General features: G+C 38.8%; 1 protein-coding gene and 2 long non-coding RNA genes across 9 annotated transcripts in view; 1 reads left to right on the top strand and 2 right to left on the bottom strand.

Annotated features, from left to right (window-relative positions):
- The window catches only part of Lrrc72 (leucine rich repeat containing 72), a 66,236-nt gene that overhangs the window by 7,328 nt on the left and 36,138 nt on the right, over positions 1 to 22,770 (top strand). For 4 of the 6 annotated variants that reach the window (XM_031356911.1, XM_031356910.1, XM_031356913.1 and 1 more), the window contains exons 2-5: positions 5,248 to 5,464; positions 8,230 to 8,311; positions 14,014 to 14,087; positions 18,698 to 18,767. In XM_031356911.1, coding sequence (XP_031212771.1) covers positions 5,385 to 5,464; positions 8,230 to 8,311; positions 14,014 to 14,087; positions 18,698 to 18,767 — 306 coding nt within the window. In that variant the 5' untranslated portion in view covers positions 5,248 to 5,384. Of the gene's footprint in view, positions 1 to 2,825; positions 2,912 to 5,247; positions 5,465 to 7,992; positions 8,312 to 13,994; positions 14,088 to 18,697; positions 18,768 to 22,770 lie in introns of those variants that run through there. The other 2 variants (XM_031356912.1, XM_031356914.1) reach the window with 2 other exon arrangements.
- LOC116080541 lies at positions 7,521 to 7,976 on the bottom strand. 2 transcript variants are annotated; one of them, XR_004114470.1, is made up of 2 exons: positions 7,860 to 7,976; positions 7,521 to 7,699 (listed from the first exon to the last, which is right to left on the bottom strand). It is a non-coding gene; the product is annotated as an uncharacterized LOC116080541 (long non-coding RNA). The 2 variants fall into 2 exon arrangements; XR_004114471.1 differs by having other exon boundaries at positions 7,849 to 7,962.
- Positions 16,893 to 22,770, bottom strand: part of LOC116080543 — a 16,614-nt gene continuing 10,736 nt past the window's right edge. Inside the window, exon 4 of the long non-coding RNA XR_004114472.1 lies at positions 16,893 to 17,064. This is a non-coding gene — a long non-coding RNA (uncharacterized LOC116080543). The remainder of the gene's footprint in view (positions 17,065 to 22,770) is intronic.

Genomic DNA, 22,770 nt, shown 5'->3' with positions numbered 1-22,770 from the left:
TCTCGGAAGAGCACACAGAATGCTGTGAGTCATCCAGCTATAAATGACAAAGATCGGAAGTAAGGGATTTTCTTCACCCCAAAGACATCTCAGTAACTAAAGCCATGATACAAAATATAACCAAAGTCAACAAAAGGAAATGCAAAGGAATGTTTGTAATTATAGCAAAGACAGGATGCATGGCGTCTTTGCCCCACAGTACCCAATAGGGGCAGATCAGCTAACTCCACACTCTGACTCGGAAAACACAGAGAGGATTAGATCACATAATGTCCTGGGAAGGGCTTAGCCGACTTCCGTTGCTTGAATGGCACCTACATGTCAGTGACCGTATTTTCAAACTTCCTCAGTGAAAGTAAGAATGCACCAAAATAGTTTTCAGACCACCTACGTCTACCATACACTAAGATTACACAACACATTCCTCTCAGAGAATATTCTCTTTATGGCAATCATTCCAGCGACTGAAAAACTGCGAACAGGGTTATGACATTTAATTAATTCACAAAATGCAGCTGTACTTCAAGCTCTTGGCAGCTGGCCAGTGACTTAATGTAATTTTTTTTTAAGAGAAAATGCAATAAGAAGTTCCAGCGGGAATTTTTTTTTAATTTTCTTATTAGTTCTTAATTTGGTGAGAGACACCAATAGCTGTGAGAAAGAGTGACAGTGGAAGTCAGCATCAGTATAGGTGGGAAGCATACCTCAGCGATAACAAGAAAGGTGATAACAATGTAATATGAGATATGCCTACAAGGGAATGCAACCACATCGCCAGATCCAAAGATACTTGCATATAAAGTTTAAAAAAATATCTAAAGTGCACTAGATTGAACTAAAGGGAAACTACTTGGGTTTGCATAGCTCAAAAATAAAATATGGAGCTTGGCATTAGCTAGAACTGAAGACTCAACCTACCCTCAGCCTTGTTCTCTTGTTCTTAGTGATTCCTAAGTGATTTCCTCCAGTGTCGGTTCACTGTGTAGAAAGAAAGATGGCTGCCGGAAGCTTCTAGATTCATATACTAATAGCACCATGAAAAGAGCCTAGGGAAAGGATTCTGATAGCTCTAATTTGTTTGTAAGACTACCCAAAATCTGTGGCTAAAGTTCAGTCAAATTCAGGTTCCCACCTTTGTCCCAAAGACTGTGATTTGGACCCTGATGGTTTGGGTTGGAAAGTTGGTTGGCTTGGAAACCTGGTCTGCAGGGGAAAAGAGACAGGAACACGAGGCCGGGCCACTGAAGGTCAAGGCAGTGCAAATAATCTCAATCTGACTCAGCAAAGCATGCTCTCCTCTCACAGAAGGGCCTACTCGTTTCTCTCTTCATGCCTATTAGGCAACTCTATCTAGGGGTAACTATTCTAGGTAGGCTGAATGAGATCATGTATCTTCTAGATCTTCACATCAGGAGTGTAGATTTATGTTTGCCAGCCTCCTAGGACAGTGTTCCAATGAAGTGTGCCATCTTCTCAAGCAAATACTAGATCAAGTTTTAGCCACACTATGTTCCCATCCTTTACTTTTCCCTTGGCTCCAAACTGATTATTTTTTCCCTCTTTGATTTTTTACACTCTACTCTTTTCTATAACACACATCCACACACTCCTATTTTTCCCCCTTTTCTCTTTCTTTCTCTTTCTTTCTTTCTTCCTTTCTTTCTTTCTTTCTTTCTTCCTTTCTTTCTTTCTTTCTTTCTTTCTTTCTTTATTTATTTATTTATTTTGAGACAAGATTTCTCTATGTAGCCCTGGCTGTCCTGGAACTCACTCTGTAGGCCAGGCTGTCCTCAAACTCAGAAATCCATCTGTCTCTGCCTCCCAAGTGCTGGGATTAAAGGCTTGTGCCACCACTGCCTGATTACCCTTTCTCTTTCTTTTCCCTACAATTTTTTGTTCACTTTCAATCAGTTTCTCTTCTCCTCCTACTTATTTTTGTATATATACACATTCAGATATGTGTGCTGGTGAATGCATTTTTTATATATAAGGGTATGCATGTGGAAGCCAAAAGAAATTTGGGGTTTATGCATCATGTGTTATTCATCATTCTTGAGACAGGGTATATTGTTGGCATGGAACTCACAAACTGAGTAGACTAAGCTGCCTGGCCAGTGACACCAGGGATCTTCCTGTCTCTGTTCCCACGATGTTGGGAGTACAACTGTGTTCTCCCACACCTGGCTGCTGTTTGCAAACATTGACTCTGGGATCACAGTCATATCCATATGCTTACAAGGCAAATATGGTACTGACTTAGCCACCTGCTTAGCACACACACACAAACACTCATCTAATGGCCTATTCCAGCAAGGGCCATTTTATAGCTACCAATTGTAGAAACAGTGTTTCTGATGGCCCTGACTCTGATTCCTACTCCTTAAATTTCCATATCACCACACAAAATGTAAAGAACTGGGCAAAGCCTAAATGAGCAATTAGTCTAGTGTTCCTACCCATGTTTTGGTAAATGCCAAACTTCTTGGAAAACACATCCTTATTGTGAAAACAGTTCTTCCCACTTTATTGTAACCATAAATGAATTCATGAAATAGAAATTATTTCCTAAAACTGTAAGTCTTAAACTTACGATGTCAAATCTTCTCAATGCCTGTATAATTTTTATGAAGATCATTTTATTTGAACTGTTTTCCAAACCATAGTGCCTCTCATTAAAATGAGTATTGAGCTTTCCTCTGCCACTTGCTTTACATGAAAAGGTAGCAACGAAAGCATTGTGAGCCAGAAGCTAGCAACTGAATGACCACAAAGAACACACGCAGTCCGTAAGACAATGGGATTACCCAAAATGCTTTAGGTTCTAAGCAAATAATAGCAACATCGTTAGTGATCCATTTGATTACCAGTCAACACCAAGAAGACCAAACACAGCAGAAGTCCATTTGAAGCTGTAAGCAGCAGGTTATTTGTTTTCTAACTTCTTCTTTTGGAGAGTCTCTTATTTATATCTACAGGCCTTAGTAGAGTCAGTGGCTTATGGAAGGACCCGGCTTTATTTCCTGCCTGACTGAATCAATGAAAACAGTAAAGGGTTCCGGTGTCAGGCCACCTGTGGCCATAGCCTTCCTGGGGTCCTAATCTTCAAGATGCTTCCTGCCATCTTAGGAAGAAGATGAGAGACACAAACACTGTTGCTAAGACTGTCAGACACCTGCCATCACTGTCAGGGATGGAACTATAAAGTCATTTCTAGAATGAATCTTCATTCTGAAAATTAGCTTAAAATAGATGAAAGTATGTAGAAAAAAAAATCCCAGTACTCTCAGATGCTTCCATTAAAATCTTAAACACACACACACACACACACGTACACACACATACACAGTGAAATCTATATGCAATCAAAGTGTGTTGATAATAATGTCACAAATTTGACAGAATGAACAAGGTTTACACTACTCTTCTGTTCCTTAATTAGTGTAAGGCTTTCAATTGGGCATCAGTAGAACTGTCCTTATGTCCCCAGTTACACTCCATGCCAGCACTTCTGCAGGCTTACCACCTAACACTAACATGATTAGACAGCAGAGGATAGTCTGCTTTCTACCCTGGTTGCCATCATGAAATAAATCATAGAATCTGGACTAGGAAGCTTATGACAAAAATCCATAAATCCAGACATGTGAAGAGAAGGGATCATGCAATGATGCGAAAATCAAGAGACAAGTATCACCGAGGGCATTGTAAAGGGTGCTTTCTATTTTGTTCTATTTTTCCTTGCTGTAGTAAAATACCTGAGGCTAAATAGTGTGTAAAGAAGAGAGGTTTATTTGCTGCATAGCTTGGGAAGCTGAGTTTATAATATGAGATGGTTGTACTTTTTTAGCTTTTGTTGGACATCTTGTGGTGATAGTACCATGAGATAAGAGTCCACAATTGAATCAAGGGCCAGATTCTGTGTTTTACAAGTCACTCATGTAGCAAACTACCAAGTCCCAAAAGAACTACCTTAAGTCCTCCTTGGGGCAGTTCCTTCAATGACCTAACAGCCTCCATTAGTCTTCATCTCTTGAAGGTCCACTACCTAACATCAAACCACAATTAACCTGTCTATTTCTGTGTATGTGTGTGTGTGTGTGTGTGTGTGTGTGTGTGTATACATTAGATAAATACAAATACATCTGTATACACATGTGTATACATATTTACACAGAAGATATACACTTCGGTGGTCTGATGATTGTCTCATTGCAACAAGATGTAACATCCCCACTACCATTAACAAGACTTAGGGAAAACTTTGACAACTCTTACCAATTCCAAACAGAAAAGTGAGGGCAGTTGATTCCATTGGCTTCACAAATTTAAATTGCATTGTTGAAGTTAATTTTTGTGAAGAACATGATTTTCACCCTACACATTCTCCAATTTCACTCAAGAGTCCTGTACTTGGCATCGTGCCTGAGAAGACCTTGCACTGGTCCTCCCATGTGACTCTCCCCCACTCCCATGGCATCTACCCATGAACCTACTGGAGTTCCTGCCTTGTGTTGTTTTTATTCTTTACCTCAGGACCTGACATACTGCGGATGTGCTCTAAAGGAACCCTCATACTGTGGAGTGCTCCCCTCTGGACCCTGTATGTGGCACAGACCACACCCGAAAATCAATTTCCAAACACAAAACAAATGCAAAGAGATCCTTTACTGAGCAAGGCAAAGAGAAAAGATGGACGAATCAGGCAGAAACAATAGCACATAGCTTTGCAAGTAGTTTTTAAAGGGAAAAGGGGAGGACTGTGTTTAAATGAGCTAGAATGTGTTGATAAGTTCTAATTGGGTATTTTAATTAAGTTAATCAAAACAATAATATTTGCTTTGTGAATCTTGATATTTTGATAGTTGGACATTGGTGCTCAGTCTCAGGAATGGGTCACTGGTAAAATAAGAGAATAGACATTGGTGGCTAGCTTCAGGGATGAAATCTAAAGATTCAGAAAGAAGGAGAAGGGTAAAAAAATAAAAACTCATTGGTGCCATGTTTGCCATATCTGGACCTGCTGGAGCCCCTCCTAGTCCTCTAGATCCAAAGAGTGGGAATGAGTGCCTATCGAAGAATGGAGGGCACTTGGATAACCACTCACCATTCCTAGCTAGAAGTCATGATGAATTAGACATGAATTTCCAACTGAAAATTATTTGATTGAGTTTCTATGTGAGCTTTTTTAGCTCTTCTGGACAACATAGAACTGTTTCTAAACTGGAATCACCTCAATTTTCTGTATAGACAGGCCCTTAGGAGTCATATATGAACTCTGACAAGAAAGAAAACAAGAAAAAAAGACGTGGGAATGGCCGCTTGCCTGAGAGAACCTGATGAGAGCCCTGATGGCAACGATTGAATAAGAGCGTGGAGGGAGACTGATGTTTCTTTCCCTTGCAATTGAGAACCAACCACCACCCCGTACCTTAAAATGTGCAACCAGGTTGAAAACTACCTTCAGGTAACACCACAGGCAGGTGGTAATAGAATCAGGGGACCCCATAAACAAGAGAAGGACACAAAATGTGATTAAGCCTTGTGTTATTCTTCATTTTAAGTCTGTATACTAGAAAGTGGGTGCTAATGGTCATTTTAACTAATACATACTCTTTACTCACTTAAAAAAACATGCAAGCTGATCATTGGAATTATTTAATGAGTTGCTTTTTAATAATAGACCATCACACTAATAGTTTTCCTTACATGCTTTTTACTGCAGAATCTTCAAATATCAACATCTCTAAATGTCAACCATCTCCACAATAATTTTTACTGTGACTACTACAGAAAATATTTGTAGGATAATGTTATTAAATAATAAAAATTCTAACTGAAGTTTAATTTCAACTTCTTCATTTTGTTGTTTAAAAAAATATGAGATCCAGTGACATTTAAGGGACTTGAAACTGGTCAACAAATAGTTAATGTCAGACCTGAGGCTCAGCCTCCCCCCCCACCCCCCCCAACACATGCTCCAACTTGGTGCACAGGGCCCTTTCTTCTTATCCAAACCCACACGCACGATGCAAGAGAGCTTTCAAACTGGGGTATGCACATCGCTCCAGGCAATGGCAGCATGCCAAGGAGGTGAAGCCACAGGATAAACACAGGGTGTCTTGCTTCAGTGTAAATATTACTCAAAGATTTGAGAGGAGTTAGGGGAACCACTTTATTTTTATTAAAACAAGATTGATTATAAAGGAGGCTACACATTCTAAATGAATTTTTAAGATTTCAGGCTGTGTGCCTAGTATATGATGGTAAGAGCCTTCTGCTCACTGCTAAGGAGGCTTGCTAAAATAATAATTGACTAACATAAGGACATCTCTGGAAGAGGTTTTGTGCTAAAGTTCCTTCTTTCACCTCTGTCCCTGACATTCTGTAGTTGACTTTGCATTAGTTTAGTGCCATGTTCATGAAGTAGTAATATTTTTTCAAAAGATCACAGTAAGGTCTCAAGTAAGTGTGCTTACCAAACCTAACAATGTGAGTTCCATCCCTGGGATCCACATGGTAGGAGAGAACTGCCAGTGCTCTCTGTCTCTGTCTCTGTCTCTGTCTCTGTCTGTCTCTGTCTCTGTCTCTCTCTCTCTCTCTCTCTCTCTCTCTCACTCACACACACACACACACACACACACACATATACACATACACACACACACACCAATTAATGTTTTTAAACAATCTGGCAGTGATTTTTGAAGTCTCATCTCTAAGAAAGATTTTGTTGCCTTTCTTAATCTTTACTTTTAATTTTACTCCATAAAAAGTAAAATGTATAAGATTAAAAGACAAACTTTTCAAATACAGGATCTAAATGGAATATGTTTGTAGGTTTGTAAAAGTTTTTGCCTACTGTTTTAAAACTATGTAAAAATGTACAAAATTTAACAAATGCTGTGTTTTGTCATTTCTCCATGCAACATATTAATATCTGAAATGCTGTGATACATGTTCTGTGCACAAATGGAAGACAGGCCAATAAATTATTTTATACACTTTTTAAGCACTTCTTTAGTAGGCTGTATCTCTCTCATTTTATTTCTGGCACAATAAACTTTTAAACAACAGATCTCAGGGAATTACACCCTACGTGTTAATTCCAGCCCCCAAGCTCTTGATTCCTCTATGGAGACCATCTTCAATGCTCTATCTATTTTAACACCATTTTTTTAATGTTTAGCAGCCAGATCCATCTTAGAAAGCTACATGTGATTTCTAAATATAGGGTTCCAATTTACAGACCAGACCCCAGCTTGTTCTGTTCAATCAATATTTTTTAATGCAGTGTATAAAGTCCTGACAGAAAACAAGAGACACCACAAACTGGATCTTGGTTTTAAAGTTTCTCCATGTGTCCCAGCTGAGAGAATCCTGACTTACATGAAAGAGGTTGTAGAGGGGTCAATGTGACTTGTTCTGATGCAGCTAACACACATAGCAATCAATCAATCAATCAATACATACATACATACATACATACATACATACATACATACAAGCTCTGTTAGAAGAGATTTTCCAAAGGAAACAGTTATTTATTCGCTGTTGGCCCACGCAGTCAGCAGCAAGTTCTATTTCCTGTGTGTGTGGCTAGAATCTTCAGGATAGTGCCAACCTCACTCTCCAACCTAGGTATGGGTGTATGATGAGACCTTGGTGCAGATATATGCGAGGGGTACCCAGACCACAGCATCTGAAATTAAAAAAAAAAAAAAACTTAATTCTATGATTTCAAATCAAAATTGGTGCAAAATAATAATCCATAATGAGTAATATGTCAAATTTTATATAATAAAGTAGTAATTTTTCTCCATTTGTGTGGGAATCCCCCCGAGACTCAACAGAGATCTCACTCCTCATTTGTACAATTGCTGGCAGTCTACAGGGATGCTTCATTTCCATAAACGGTGCTACTACATCGACTCTGAAATGATTGCTGGGTGACTGCTTGCTCTGGCCCTCAGACCCACTCACTCCTGGTCTCTGACACATAGATGACCGCACTGTGTGTCATGGCCTGCACACCCCGCTAGAGAGGGAGAGGACACAGAAGGTCTGTGATGTACCAGCGGAAACGTCACAGAAGTCAGGGTTTGTCTTCAGAGCTTGACTGATTTACATTGGCCTTTAGTGGACAGAAAGGTGAAAAGGGAAAGATGCGGCCTCGGCCACGCCCAGTGGGCTATTGGTGCCCTTCACTGCCTTAATTTTCTTGATGTCTAGAAGCCGGAATTCCTCCTTGCCCGTCTTTACTTGTACTAAAGTCCGGAAGGCTTCGGAAAATGCTCTGCCAAGCAGTCTGAAGGTAAGAGGCACCTCCCTTGCTAGGTCAACAGCCTTGGACCCAGGTTCAGTTGGGGAAGAAACAGGTATAACACAATGGTCTGCTCTCCTAGAGGATGCTCCTGGGGTCTTGGTAAAGGGGTGTTTGCAATGCTAATTACTCAGTCCCTCTAGCTAAGCTGCAGATCAACAGTCTCCATGGTTAGTTTGGGGATGTTAGGGATCCACTCTAAATCCTCACTTGGGCTGTGTTGCATGGGGTGCAGGAATTGATCACCAAATATGTTTCCTTTGGTAGATTTTAGTGCAATATTTACCCATTCTGCAATTTCAAAACATTATCTTCGTCTATCTAAATTCTGAGACAATGAGTCGTGGAGAAAGCTGCTGATCTCTTCTGTGGGAAACCATGCCCATCACGAATCTGTATTGGATTACTTTTATTTTCTTGATAAAGTTCTAATTAACTTGAAATCACAACACCCCACTCCTCTAGTAGGCTGGCGAAATAGTTCCCAAATCCAACATCATTACCGAGTAACAACGGCTCCCACTTGGTACAATACCGAAGACCTTAAATTCTACTTTCTTAAAATTTCTACTCACACCGTGGCAGTGTTTTCGCAACCTGTGTCCTCTCCCTCCTCGGCTTGGTTCCCTCCTGCATTCTCATGATCTTACACTTTACCATTACCAAAGTTTTATGTGTCCTTTTCTCTCTATTGGGCTGGAGTGACTCACCAGATAATTCTGATGGGACCCACATTGATGCACACAAAGATTTCTTCTGAACACCTGGACCTGTAGTGTACGTTCATCAAGGCCAACATGTCAAGCACTTCACAGCTGACTGTATCTTCCTTCCAGGAGCTTTTCTTCTCATCGAGCAAGCCACCGTGATGTTGCCATCAGCATCATGACTTCTCAGATCCCGTTGCCTGTGCCTTCCAGTTGCCCTTATTATCTGCCATCTGCCTGGATCCTCTATCCACACAGCATGTGATATTATCCATTGCTCACCTCCATTCCCTGTCAGCCAGTCATTCTTGACTTCCCAGAGTTAGCTTTGTTTGCTGTCTAGAACTTTTTCTGAACCCTCAATTATCCCACACATTGATGCTAGAGGCATCTTCTGGAAGCTTGTTGCATCCTTTCTCCAGTCCAAAGACTCAGTAAGATGTTCGTATTGCCCTGTGTTAAATCCAAAGCCACATTGCCGAATAGTTAACTAAACCCATGTTTTAGCTATCAACAAGGGTAGGACACCAAAGGAGAAATTGAAACAAACCTTGGAAACAACTTCACACAGATCATTGTTTTAAAACACTAATGTAGTTGTCATGTGAAAAAGTAGACCTTCATAGACTTTCTACTTGGATTTTACCCAGTAGTTAACTTGTATACATGTATCTGTATATATGGACCATGTGATTTTAACTTTCAAGTGACAGTTTACAAAAAAAATATGTGGTTTTTCAGTTATAGCTATTGAAGCCCATAAAAGTTTTATTTGGGCACTAAATAAGTGCACACTTCCAAACCTACATCACAAAGTAAACATTCATGATATGATTATGATACCTTTATTAACTTATTCTCCCAATTGCTTTCCATGGCCCTTTCCTTTGTGCTCAAGTGCTGATCCCTTGCACTGATTTCATCCTTTGTGCTCTGAGTACCCAACCCTTCCTTCCATCAAAATCCTGGTTCTTTTCTTGTCTTTCTTTAAGCCCAGACTCTTGGTCTTGCCCTGAAACCTAGTCACTGAGAGGAACAGGAATTTCTTCTTCCTTTATCTTTGCTACTGTATGTCTCCCCTTTCTTATACCATTTTCCAGTTGCCACCTTCTTGTATCTCAAGTGATGTCCCTTCCTGTCTTCTACTTAAAGATCTGGTTGAGGAGTTAGAAGGACTGAAGGAGCTGAAGGGGTTTGCAACCCCATAGAAGGAACAACAATATCAACCAACCAGACCCCCAGAACTCCCAGGGACTAAACCACCAACCAAAGAGAAGGGACCCATGTCTCCAGCCAAATATGTAGCAGAGGATGGCCTTGTAGGACATCAGTGGGAGGAGAGGCCCTTGGTCCTGTGAAAGCTTGATGCCCCAGTGTAGGGGAATGCCAGGACAGGGAAGTGGGAGTGGGTGGGTGGGGGAACACCCTCATAGAAGCAGGGGGAGGGGAGATGGGATAGGGGGTTTTTGGAGGGAAAACCAGGAAAGGGGATAACATTTGAAATGCCAATAAAGAAAATACCCTAAATAAATACCCTAAATACCCTAAATAAATAAATAAATAAATAAATAAACAAATAAATACCAACTTATAACCAGAAAAAAATCTGGTCATAGATTGCAGGCATCTTACCAAATTTACCCCCTAGCTTTACTAGTAAACTTACAGGATAGTAATAGTCTAAACTAAGCACTTCCAGGAGTTTCAAGTAGCGTCTGGGTGACTGTGTTTGGATCTACTCTTTTTAAAATATTCCTTTTTTAAAATGCCTGCCATGCCTATCCTGTCATAGAAAATGACATAAAACTTTCTCCAAAAAAGTGATCTGAATTACTGTATCTTTTTTTCACCTTTACCTAAGCAAAGAGGAAGGCAGGGGCTTGTGCAGATCTTTGTATGCCTGTGGTCACAGTTGCATTATTGGCCATAACTGAAAGGGCATCTACCTATTCATCTATCTATGTAAGTATTAGATGCAATAGAATGTCACTGAGCTTTGCCAAGTGAGTTTCTGATACATATTAGTATATAAATCCTAACAACCTTCTGTTGTCTGAAATAGACTAATCACCCATGGCCAAGGGCTGCAGAGGTCCATAGAAGATACTCTCATAGAATCAGGAAGCAGAGGATACATGCCTGCCAGGGCTTAGGGCAGGGAGATCATGTGAAGGGTGGAGCTTCAGTTATACACAGAGGAAAGGTTCTAAAAGAAGTCAGTGCTGGTGGTTATAAGGCGGTGTGGATGCAAATCCTTGAGAATGTCCTTGATCCTATAGCGCTATAAATCTGAAAATAACAAAAGTGCTAAAGTGTGTGTGTCTCTGTGTGTGTATGTGTGTGTGTGTATGTGTGTGTATGTTGACACAATGCAAAATCATCAGGGAAGGCTGCTGAAAGACCTCTTAAGTGAAAGGTCATATGCACTGCTAATGAAGCTCTGGAGGGACTGAAGTTCAGGAGTGCCTGCCATGGCTCAATGAAACTTAAGTCTTTGTAGCATACTTTGTGGCTCTTTGACATTGAAACTTTGTACTAGAGTCAAACATAATTATTGGGTGAAAAGGAACATGCCATGATCAAAGTTGTGTAAGTGATTAAGTGTGTCAGGGCTTTACAACATATGGTAATATTTGCAATTTTCCTATTCAACTCATACTTTTCTAAAATTATTAAAATGTTAAATATTTCTTCTGTGGCTAAAATTTTGAAATGCTTTCTGGCTGTCAAGTTAATGCATGTTTATTATAAAATATTCAAGTACTTAAAAATGCATTACCTTGAGCTTAGCACTATGGCATTGCCGACAGCACATGGCAGCTACTCAGGAAACTGTGATGGGAGAATGACGTTTACCCAGAAGTTCAAATGAGCCTGTATAAATAGCAAGACCCCCATCTCAATAAACACACACATATATGATATGTATATATGCACTTTCATTTATTTTATATGTAGCATAAATCATTCATATGCAATATATATTCTAGAAAGGAAAATTTTCTCATAATCACACGATGACTTTTTGGTTTTAGTTTTAGTATGTACATTTTGTATGTATTTAAATTTTTTAAAAAAGAAAACAGTTACTGTAGACTTACACAAATTACACTGGCATTAACATTTTACTTAAAAATAAATGTCTAGATGCCCTGATCTCCAGGGAAACAAAGCCAATAAAATGCATAAGCATAGGCAGAGCTTTACTATGAGATGTTGGTTCACCTGGGAAGGAAGGACAGGACCTCTCAGAACCTGTTACCTGCAAGCAGGAAGTCTGAGAAAGGCCATGGCCTCGTTCCTATTCAAGGCCGGTGGCTGATGGCTAGGAGTGAGGTTGTGTGGGGAAAGAGGAAGACGAGTATCCAGCTCCCCAGCTGACAATAAATGTGCATATCTTCATCTTTCTGTTGAGCACCCACTGGCTTGGGTGATGCCCACCATAGCACGAAGAATCAGCTTCATTTTTCAGACTGCCAGTTCAAATGCCAATCTTTTCTAGGGACAAGCTCACCAACTCTCACAGGTGATATTTTAACAACTGGCCATCTCTCTTAGCCCAGTGATGTTCACATATAAAATTGATCATCATACCTTTCGCTATATTCTTCGCTATTCTGCTATGAGGACATGCCTTAATCCACGTTCCAATTATGGAGAGTGTTTCATAGCCACATAGAAGTATGTTGACATTAATAAGAACACACTTCTCTGTGAAGACTTCACTGTGTTTCCGAGCAGCAATGGCTAGATCAAGTTAAAAAGCATGGTTCTAGCTTTAACAGGGATAAAAATTTAATTCTACTTTGGCCCTAAGTCACTTTGCAGTATTTTGATTGACTATGTAGGCTGAGAGTTTAGCTACTTAAGACAAAATATACAGATGAGAACATCCAAGCCTGGCCCAATGAGTTTTTCCAAGATTTGGTTTTGTTCATGTAAAATATAATCCAGCTATGGGAATGCTCAACGCTCCGCATTTCAGCTTCCCTTCAAAATCAAGGGAAGTGAGGAACTAGAAGTCTGTAGCCATCCTCCACTAGGATATTTACCCCTCTCAGATCCTACTGTATTTGTTCATCGGCTCACTCTCCCATCTTAAAGTTCTCTACTTCATAGTCAATCCACTCTCAAAATCTTGTAAATCCCTTTCTGACTCTGCAGTCTTACCACCCACCACAATCCACACCCCAAATCTTTGATTGTTTTGACTCTGATAATTATGATGTTTGTGGGCCCCAGAACTGCACGGGTGACCCCATCACTTCTGTTGTGTCTTGTTAGCTCTACACGGTCATGACCAATTATAGACAGGCTGTAATTATTCCATATTACTCTCAGTCAGGTGGCCTACAACTGTTTATTTGGTAATTATTAAAGAAAAAAGCAGAGGGTGTTATACCTGTTGCCGGGCCTGTACTTTTAAAACAAAGCCTGTAGCAAGAAAATGGACACTATTAATTTACTCAAAGAAAATGACATTTAATCCCTTGTTTGATTCTCATTGAGAACTTATTGATGCCGAACAAACTGAAGTGAGCCACTGGAAGAACATCTCTAAAATAAGCATTATATTTTATCCCTTCTACCTGTAACCTGACTCTAGATGCTCTCTATAAATACAGAAACCTGTCAAACACTAATTCTTCATTTCTGAAGGGACATTTTAGAGTAATTGTTAAAGAGCCAAAATATTCTACCTCATAGAGAATTAACTTAATCATGGTGTTTATACATATTCATATTTTTCCCTCTCTGGTTAAAAGTTATTTACACATCTCTGCCTAGGGTTAAAAATAATGAGATTCAACCACAAAGATGAGTAAATAATATATAATTGTAGTGTTGGAATTTATCAATTAGAGTGGTTGCCTCTGTATTCGCCTTTCTTTTGATCTTCTTGTAGACATATTGTTATTGACTGCAAATGTCTCAGTATTTTTGCTCATTGGAATGTGCTTTGACAGATTAATTATATGTTATCAGGCAGTTGAAGATCAGCTAAAGATATGTGGCCACAAGAGGGATCTTGATGTCTTGGAGCTGTTCCTTTCTAAAAAGTAAGTGTATTTCATGAAAAATTTTTAAAAATCAACACAGAAAGAATCATTTTACAATCTTTTATAGAGGCAAATGTTTTTTCATTACGCCTTCTTTAAAGACTGGCTGGGCAAGTGACAAGGGTCTAGTTCCTTTACCACTTAGGAGGGTCTGCCACTTACATGAAGAGGCAAGACATCAAAAAGGATTAAAAGGCAGAGGTTATTGAGCCGGGCTGCCTCAGGATGATCTTGGCATGTTATGTAACTTTCCTGCTAGGATTATCACATTTAAAAACAAATGAAACACCAGGTAAATATGTATTTTAGAAAAACACTGAATATGACTTTAGTATCATATCCCAGACACTATGTGTACTTTCTAAAACCTGCTTTTACATCATTTAGCAATCCTACTCTTATATAATAATACTACTTTATTATAGGATTGCTATGACATTGAGAGTTAGAAACTAGAAATCTGGTACATAATATGCATTCAGTATGATGATTATGATGATGATGATGATGATGATGATGATGATGATGATGGTGGTGGTGGTGGTGGTGGTGATGATGATGATGAATAATACTCCACTGTTCTTATACTATAAAGACAATTCTTTTGCTATAACCCATAAACACATTTATGTTGATTTTGCTAGAAAACAAGAAAACCTCTCCTTTACATCAAGGTAGCATTCTAGAGAGCACAGTAATCCCAGTGTCTGAGACAGACTTCAGGCATAAGAGGGAGAGGATGTGATGGGTACAGTTTGACTCTGACTACAGTGTATTTCCACTGGCCAATAAGTGACACAATTCTGCACAGCCACTGTTTGCATTTTAATAGCTATAACACCGCTCTGATTTGTGTGTCCCGCAAAATTCATACTTTAGAAACTAAATCCCTAATGCAGCAATGTTGAGAAACAAGACCAGTGCGAGTTGATCGGGCCATGGGAGCTCTACATTTTATTCCTGGCTTAATGCCATTGCCACCAAACAGGCTGAGTTTGCTTGCTCCCTGACCCTCACACATCTTCACCATGTCATAATGTAGCAAGAGGACCAGATGCCGTCCTGACCTTGGACTTAGCAATCCATTCTCTGTTGTTGAGGACAGGAGTAAGAGTAAGAAAGCAAGCAAGAATTATCTGCAAGGGCACACACCATACCCACCCATGCTCAGCAATGTCACTGCTCTGAATTTCTTTCCTCTTTCCTGGCAAAGCATGCCCCTTCCACCATCCTGAGAGCTGGCTTGTGGATGTCTCTATGCCCCTCTGTGCTGGTCACTTTCCTTGAGGTTCTTAGGTCTGTTAGTGTTCATCTTCAGGGCCAGGACAGGAAAGCCATTCTCATAGTCACAGTGCTTAGAAACATGACTTCTCCTTGAGGCCAGCACAATCCTTCTAGTTAACTAGCACCGAGCCAGGTACCGATGTATCCTATGGTCAACAGAAGCAAAGATTGGGTTTTGTACTTTGTACACATGGGGGAAAAAGCTATATCATGAAAATCCCCCTAGAACTTAGCAATAGAGACCATCCAGGAGTTGCAGCCAACCAGGATTCCCCCATTGGCCATTAGTTCTTTAAGCATCAGAATAAGTTACTATTTAGGGAACACACACCATAAAATCATATCTCTGCCATTGTCAGGATCATACTCTGATGAGAGAAAAGGTGAGGAGAACATTGTTCTTTCTTTCTCACAGAATCTGAGCAAGAGACAAAGATTCATCTTGAGCCTCTTGCTTACCCTGAGCCTCATCAAATCTGTTCTTTATAAAGAACCCATTCTCAGGTAGTGGACTAGAGAGAAACAAAATGGATAAGGACTGGATTGCTAATCCTTTTCATTAACTTATTTTATTTATTTTGTATTGGGAGCTGGGTAGAAAACAACTGCATGGAATAAATTCTTTGTTTTTACTTGACAGGACTCAGGGACCAAACTCAAGCCACTAGCTCTGCCAGCAAGTTCATTTAACCTTGAGTCATTTTAGTAGCCCTGTGATTTTGATTTTTTCCCCTTCTTAGGCCTCTCTGGCCATGGATAATTTGTGCGTTATTATATAATAGGCATGGCATATATTTATTTATTTAAAATCTTTGAAATCCAACCTCATTGTAATGAAATAACCCGGTTTAACAATGAATTTAATCACCGTGTCTACAGTGATTTGAGAAATTATTCATTAATAAACATTTCTTTGGCCATATTAAATATTTATTTTTAACTTATTGTTACCAAAAAAGTGTAATTTTTTTAATGGCCCTGAATTGCTTGTTGGTAAGATACTAAAGAGACGCTCCACTTGAAATTTAAACCAATGCTTGGGTATAAATCTTTGCTCAGCATGGATGTGGGTGTGATTCTTAGCTTTAAACAAACAAAAAATAAATGTTTTATAATATAATATATTATATTATATACATATATGCATATATATATATAGCAAAAAAATTGAACATGTTCAAGGTCATGCTTTGAGCCTTTCTTCAAATCAATTTGATTTATAACAGTAATAAAAATTTATATGGTCAAAATGTTGCATCAATAAGCCTTTTGCAACTCCAGCAATGGCATTCAACAATCACAAGAGTGGGTACATAAAAAGGATAGCTTTAAAACACTAGGAAAATTAGAAATATCGAGCCTGGCTGTTAGTGATTAGTGGTCTTCTTATATGAAAGACAGCAGAGTCAGGGCAAAAACTATTTGTCTCTATGCATAAACTAGGTGAGGTAGGTATTTTGCTTAAATCCCTGTAGCCCTTGCAATGACAGTGTCTTCCCAGTGTCTCTTGGTAACTGCAAAGCATATAACATTCTCTGTAACATTCATTGACATGTTGTTGTCAGCAAAAGTCATAGCACCATTAGCAGTAAATTTTTACCTCATATTCTTGGCCCCATCTTAAAATGTAACATCTTATTCTTGTTGTAGGACAGGCTTGCATGCAGAATAAAAATCCCCAGCTTGAGAGCACCTTCAAAAAAGTGAATCACTTTGTTACATTTATGTAATAACCCCATTTTTCAGCATCTGTATTAGTACTATAAGAAAAGTGATAAGGATGACTGGATCCATTGATAATGTACTAAGGGATTAAAATTTATAGGAAATTTCCAAAAAAGGCTCAAAATCATTATACTTCTAAGTAGAGGTCATTTTGATTATATCGACTCCAGACTAGAGAGAGGGAGAGGGAGAGAGAGAGAGAGAGAGAGAGCATTACTACTGTGCAGTTCCCATTGAAAGTTGCTTTGGAGGAGCCTGATGGTATATGTTGTTGTATCAGAGAAACCGTGTCACAGAGAACATGTAAATCCAAAAGATGGAGAAGAAAGTAAATGAGAGAAAGAAAAGAGCAGATGCTCTTCTTAGAAAGAAAAGCTAATGCAAGAAGAATGAGGATCAATCCCAAATCAGGTAGGGGTCACCAACTTAAGGCAATGCCACTGTGGGGAGCAAGATGGCATGTGTGAAGTCAGAGTTGGGCCCTACACATTAGCTTTTTTTGTAAAATTTGCACTTTTACAATACAAACCTGGCAGACCCTAAACAAATAACAGAACTTAGTTTTACCAGGATTGAGACAAATTGACATCATTAACCTTCTGATAAGGGCTGGTGAGATGGCTCAGCGGGGAAGAGCACTGACTGCTCTTCAGAACATCATGGGTTCAAATCCCAGCAACCACATGGTGGCTCACAACCACCCGTAATGAGATCTGATGCCCTCTTCTGGTGCTTCTGAAGACAGCTACAGTGTGCTTACATATAATAAATAAATAAATTTTTTAAAAAAAAAATACCTTCTGATAAAACACAAACTTTCAACCACTGTCATTAAGGTGATATATCTGGAATATAACTGTTAGGAAACTGAGATGAATCAAGAATCTGCTGCATTCTGCTGCATTCTGCTGGTCAGTTGTCTAGGACTTTCAATACGTAGATATGTTCATGGGGAAGACTTTGGCAAATGTAAACTTACAATGACTGGATTTAATCCAACTAAATATAATATATGAGTATTGATAAGACATAAACGAACTATAAAGAAAATGTCAGTGAGTGAGGGGGGATGTGAATAATTTGATGGCTTACTTTGCTGAATTAAACTTGGTCTCCTTAGGTGGGTACTGTATTGACCAGGAGAACAGTGAGCAACAAAACCCACTCGTCAGTGTCTGCCCCTAAATATCCTGGCAATATCATCTCTGGATCTTGTGTGGCCACAACACGACCAATCACAGAGTGAGAACCTGCAGACAAGACTAAAGCAGCAGTTAGTTCAATTTTTCCCATTGAGTTGACAATCCAGTGTCAATTTCTTTTCTTTTTTTTTTCTCCTTCCCCAATGGCCAGCAAGATGTTTTAAAGTGAGATTGAAAAAACTCTGCAATAATAAGATATGTTTCAGCTAATGAACTTTACTGGCATTAAAGGCTTAAATCAAATGATATTCTTTCTGAAATTAGAATGTAGGCGTACCAACGATACTAAAAGGAAAGAGAGGCCTTGCCAGTTCCTCCAGACTACCCTCGCCACATGGTCAGCCTTGACTTGCGAGACTTCTTGTGAATATTCATGGTTTTTTTTTTCTTCCTTTCCAGGCAACTGACAGAGGTTGTCGATCTTTCTAGATTTAAAAAATTGAGATATTTGTGGCTCCATCACAATAAGGTAATGTTGTTTTATGTTTACATTACTTAAGTGTCATGTGATTTCATCCTTTAATGGAGCTAATATGTAGAATATTAAGTATTATTTGTAAAGCTTAACTTCAAACAAGAAACACACAAACATATGATACATGATATCAAGGATCTACCTATCAGATGTAGGTGCATATTGAGTAAAGCAATGTAAGATTCTATCAGACCATAGATATATTTCTGCCTTCCAAGTTTTGTGAAGGAAAGCTTGGGCAGTTACTCCTTTCCTAGTAATACAAAATTGTATAGTCTATTTGGTCAATGTCTTAGATCAAGTTAATAAATGAAAACATTTTTCATATATTATTCTTTCTTTACAAATGAAGCACAGACAGGTATGGAAACACACACACACATGCCCTGCCTTGGTGAGATGAAATTTACATCTCGTTGTTGAGGAATTTATTGCAATCTCATTTCAAAACATTTCCTTGGGAATGGCATGACCGTAGGTGATCAGCTTCTTTCTTTACTGACTATGGAGATGTAGTCATCCATTTCTGCCTCCTCACCTCCACTCCCGTCTTTTCCAGGGATGGTGGCAATTGTCTTTATCCATATCTCCAGCCAGGTTTGGTATGGACTGGGATGGTGTGGAGGTTGACAAAAGCAAAGGAGAAACAGTTGTTTGTTTTCTATCCACTAGCACTATCCAGGTTGGCTCTTGACTCTATGTATCATCTGGAAGCTTCCCTGCTAGGTCTCTTGTGATGTTTTTCATCTACCATGGTGTTCAAAGTTTCCTGTGGTAAGAGTCTGGTGACCAGCCTATGGTGCTAATAAGGGTGATAGGAACATTAGGAAGTGGGGCCTAATGGAAGCCTTCTCGTGTCATCAAGGGTCTATTGGAACCATGGCCTCTTCCGTGCTCTTAGTTTCTGGGCTATCTTGAGCAGTCATCTGCCACACGTTCCTCCTGAAATATTCTACCTCACTATCAGCCACAATTCAGCTAGACTAAAAACATAATGAAGGCTCCGAAACCCAGGGCCAAAATAAAGTCTTGCTCCAAGTTGACTTTCTCCAATAGTTAGACATAGCAACAGAAAGCTAGCCACTCTCCAGTTCCAGTTCTTTCCACTTGCTGTTCCTGACCTCGCCTTTATCCAAATACTACTTGTAACTGAAGTCTCTGACCTTGACACTATATAATTTGACCATCCATTGTAAAGTGTCTCAGATCTGCATCATTTTATTAATACTGCATTTATAAACTTTTTACTAGCGTATGTTAATTACACAGAATTATAAGTTACACTGTAACGTCTTCATACATACATTGAACATATTCACTCCTCTTATCCTCTCCAAGCCTCCCTCTCGTCCAGGTTCCTCTCTTTATCCTAAACAGTTTTTCTTATGCTTCATATCTTGCTTTTTAAGTCTGTAACCCACATATAAGAAAAATCATGTACTATTTAGTCAAAATTTCTGGCCTATTTCAAATGACATAACGATGCTCTCTTCTCTCCAATGTTTTTCTGAAATGCGATGATTTTGTTCATCCTGTGATGACTTAATATACCACTTAATACACTACTATACACACATGTGCATGCGTGCACACACACACACACACACACACACACATTTTATTTACTCATTCATACATTGTGAATAGTGTCAAGGTAAGCTTGGGTATATAGGTTTATCTCTGTTGTTTTTTGCATTTATTTTTTGATTAATATAAAAAAATTATGTGGCTGGCTGGCTCACTTTATTTTAGCATTTATTGATTAGATTATTTGTTCTTTGGGTGTTTAATTTTTGTTTCAGTCTTAGTATTTTGTATATTTGTTCCTGTAGAATAGTTGGCAAGAGTTTTCTCCCACTCCTGTCTCTTTAATTATTTCTTTTGCTTCGCAGAGGCTCTCTTGTTTCATGAAATCCTATTTGTAAATTCTTGCTAATATTTCTGGAGCTATTAGAGTCCTAGTCAGGAAATCATTACATATGCCTCAGTCTTAAACTATATTCCCTATGTTTTCCTCTAGTTACCTCAGAGGTTTGGGTTTTACATTAAGAACTTTGACCAAACCAGATTTTTACATGTGCTCTCTCTCTCTCTCTCTCTCTCTCTCTCTCTCTCTCTCTCTCTCTCTCATACTCAAGACACTGGATTCGTAAAGATCTTTGTTCTTTAGTCAAAGGAAAAGAATGTTAATAAGTCCCATTGTTAGTGACAAGAATTTAGCCTCTTCAGGAAGCATCAGGCACCAAGCCATTATGTCTCCAACTTTAGGCATAGTTATTTAGGACAGGAGCATGGTATGCAAAGCTTCCATTAAAGGTTGTGGTTTAGAAGTAAGAGCCTCCCCACTCTGCCCTTGCAGGAATGGCCTTAGTGTAGGGCTCCCAACTCTTCCCAAGCAAAATAAGAGAATCAACTGACACTCAAACCCAGGCAGAAAGTATAGCTAACTTGTTAGAAGATAGCTTTTTAACATTTACTGTGACTTACGACAGCCTGGATTTTGCTTATTATACATTGATAAATCAACTTGAACATTCTGAATTCAGATTTCCAAACACCAGCAGTCAGAAGGATGATAATCTTTTCCCTACCAGTGCTGCCTTTGTGCAAAAGTCTATTCACAATACTGAATATTTGAACAGCTATGTTTATGAAAACATTTCAATGTGTCATAGCATTTTCTTTACCAACTGGGTGAAAATGGAAAATGAAATTGCTTTCAGTATTAACTATAAGCATCAGACCATCCCTTAATCTTGAAGTAATTTCTAGAAGGAAAAAAAATACAAATATCTTCAGGGCCCAGATAACTAAGAACTGAAATAGAAATATTCTTTCTTTAGAAGGGAGTGGGTGGGTGGGAGGAAAGTCAGAATCCTTCACTTGTCTTTTTCTTACGTGCAAAGGATTCTGTACTTTCTAAAATCCTCACTTGCTTCTTCTCTTAGGAACACATTTATATAGTCTGTGTAACTATATACAAAAGGTGAGCCCCCTGACACATCTAAGTGATCCTGAGATTAGTGAATAAAGCTAACCAGAATTGTCTACTAATTAATGAGTGACTGGGTATCTATAATGCAGAAATTTGGGAGATATCTCTTGGGTTTACTTGTAATAAGTTTGAATGTATGCATTTATCCATTTAGGAACACCTTACCTTTTTTCTAAAAAATAATTAAAAGTTCTCATACTGAATATAAAAGCCATTAATAAACAAAGTAAACTATATGACTCCCACATAATTTGTGCTCTTATGATGAATTTCTCTTACCTCAGGGCAACTTTAACTATATTACTTTGACAACTTTGTTGAAAGACTAATATTTTGCCAAATATTTAAAACATAAAAAAAAATTAGCAGAAATAATATGAAACTTTTTGCAGGGCTATAAAAGCCATGGATGTGAGAAGTATATATCCAGTTCTGACTTTTAAAATATTTTTTAATTTATATATATGGGTCTTTGGCCTACATGTATGTACTGTCTGCATACATGCAGTACCAGCAGAGATGAAGACAGTAGATCCTCTGGAACTGGAGTTACAGAAGTTGTGAGTCACCATGTTAGGAGCTAGGAATCAAATCCATGTCCTCTGGAGGAGCAACCAGTGGAGATAGAAAACATAGGAAAGAAATCAGGAGTCATAGATGCAAGCATCACCAACAGAATACAAGAGATAGAAGAGAGAATCTCAGGGGCAGAAGACACCATAGAAACATTGACACAACAGTCAAAGAAAATGCAAAAAGCAAAAAGCTACTAACCCAAAACATCCAGGAAATCCAGGATGCAATGAGAAGACCAAACCTAAGGATAATAGGTGTAGAAGAGAGAGAAGACTCCCAAGGTAATGGGCCAGTAAATATCTTCAACAAAATTATAGAAGAAAACCTCCCTAACATAAAGAAAGAGAGGCCCATGAATATACAAGAAGCCTATAGAACTCCAAATAGACTGTACCAGAAAAGAAATTCCTCCCATCACATAATAAT

This window comes from Mastomys coucha, unplaced genomic scaffold (genome assembly GCF_008632895.1).
Source record: "Mastomys coucha isolate ucsf_1 unplaced genomic scaffold, UCSF_Mcou_1 pScaffold6, whole genome shotgun sequence".
NCBI lineage: Eukaryota > Metazoa > Chordata > Mammalia > Rodentia > Muridae > Mastomys > Mastomys coucha.
Note: the sequence above shows the minus strand (reverse complement) of the source record. Positions and strands in the feature narration are given on the sequence as shown.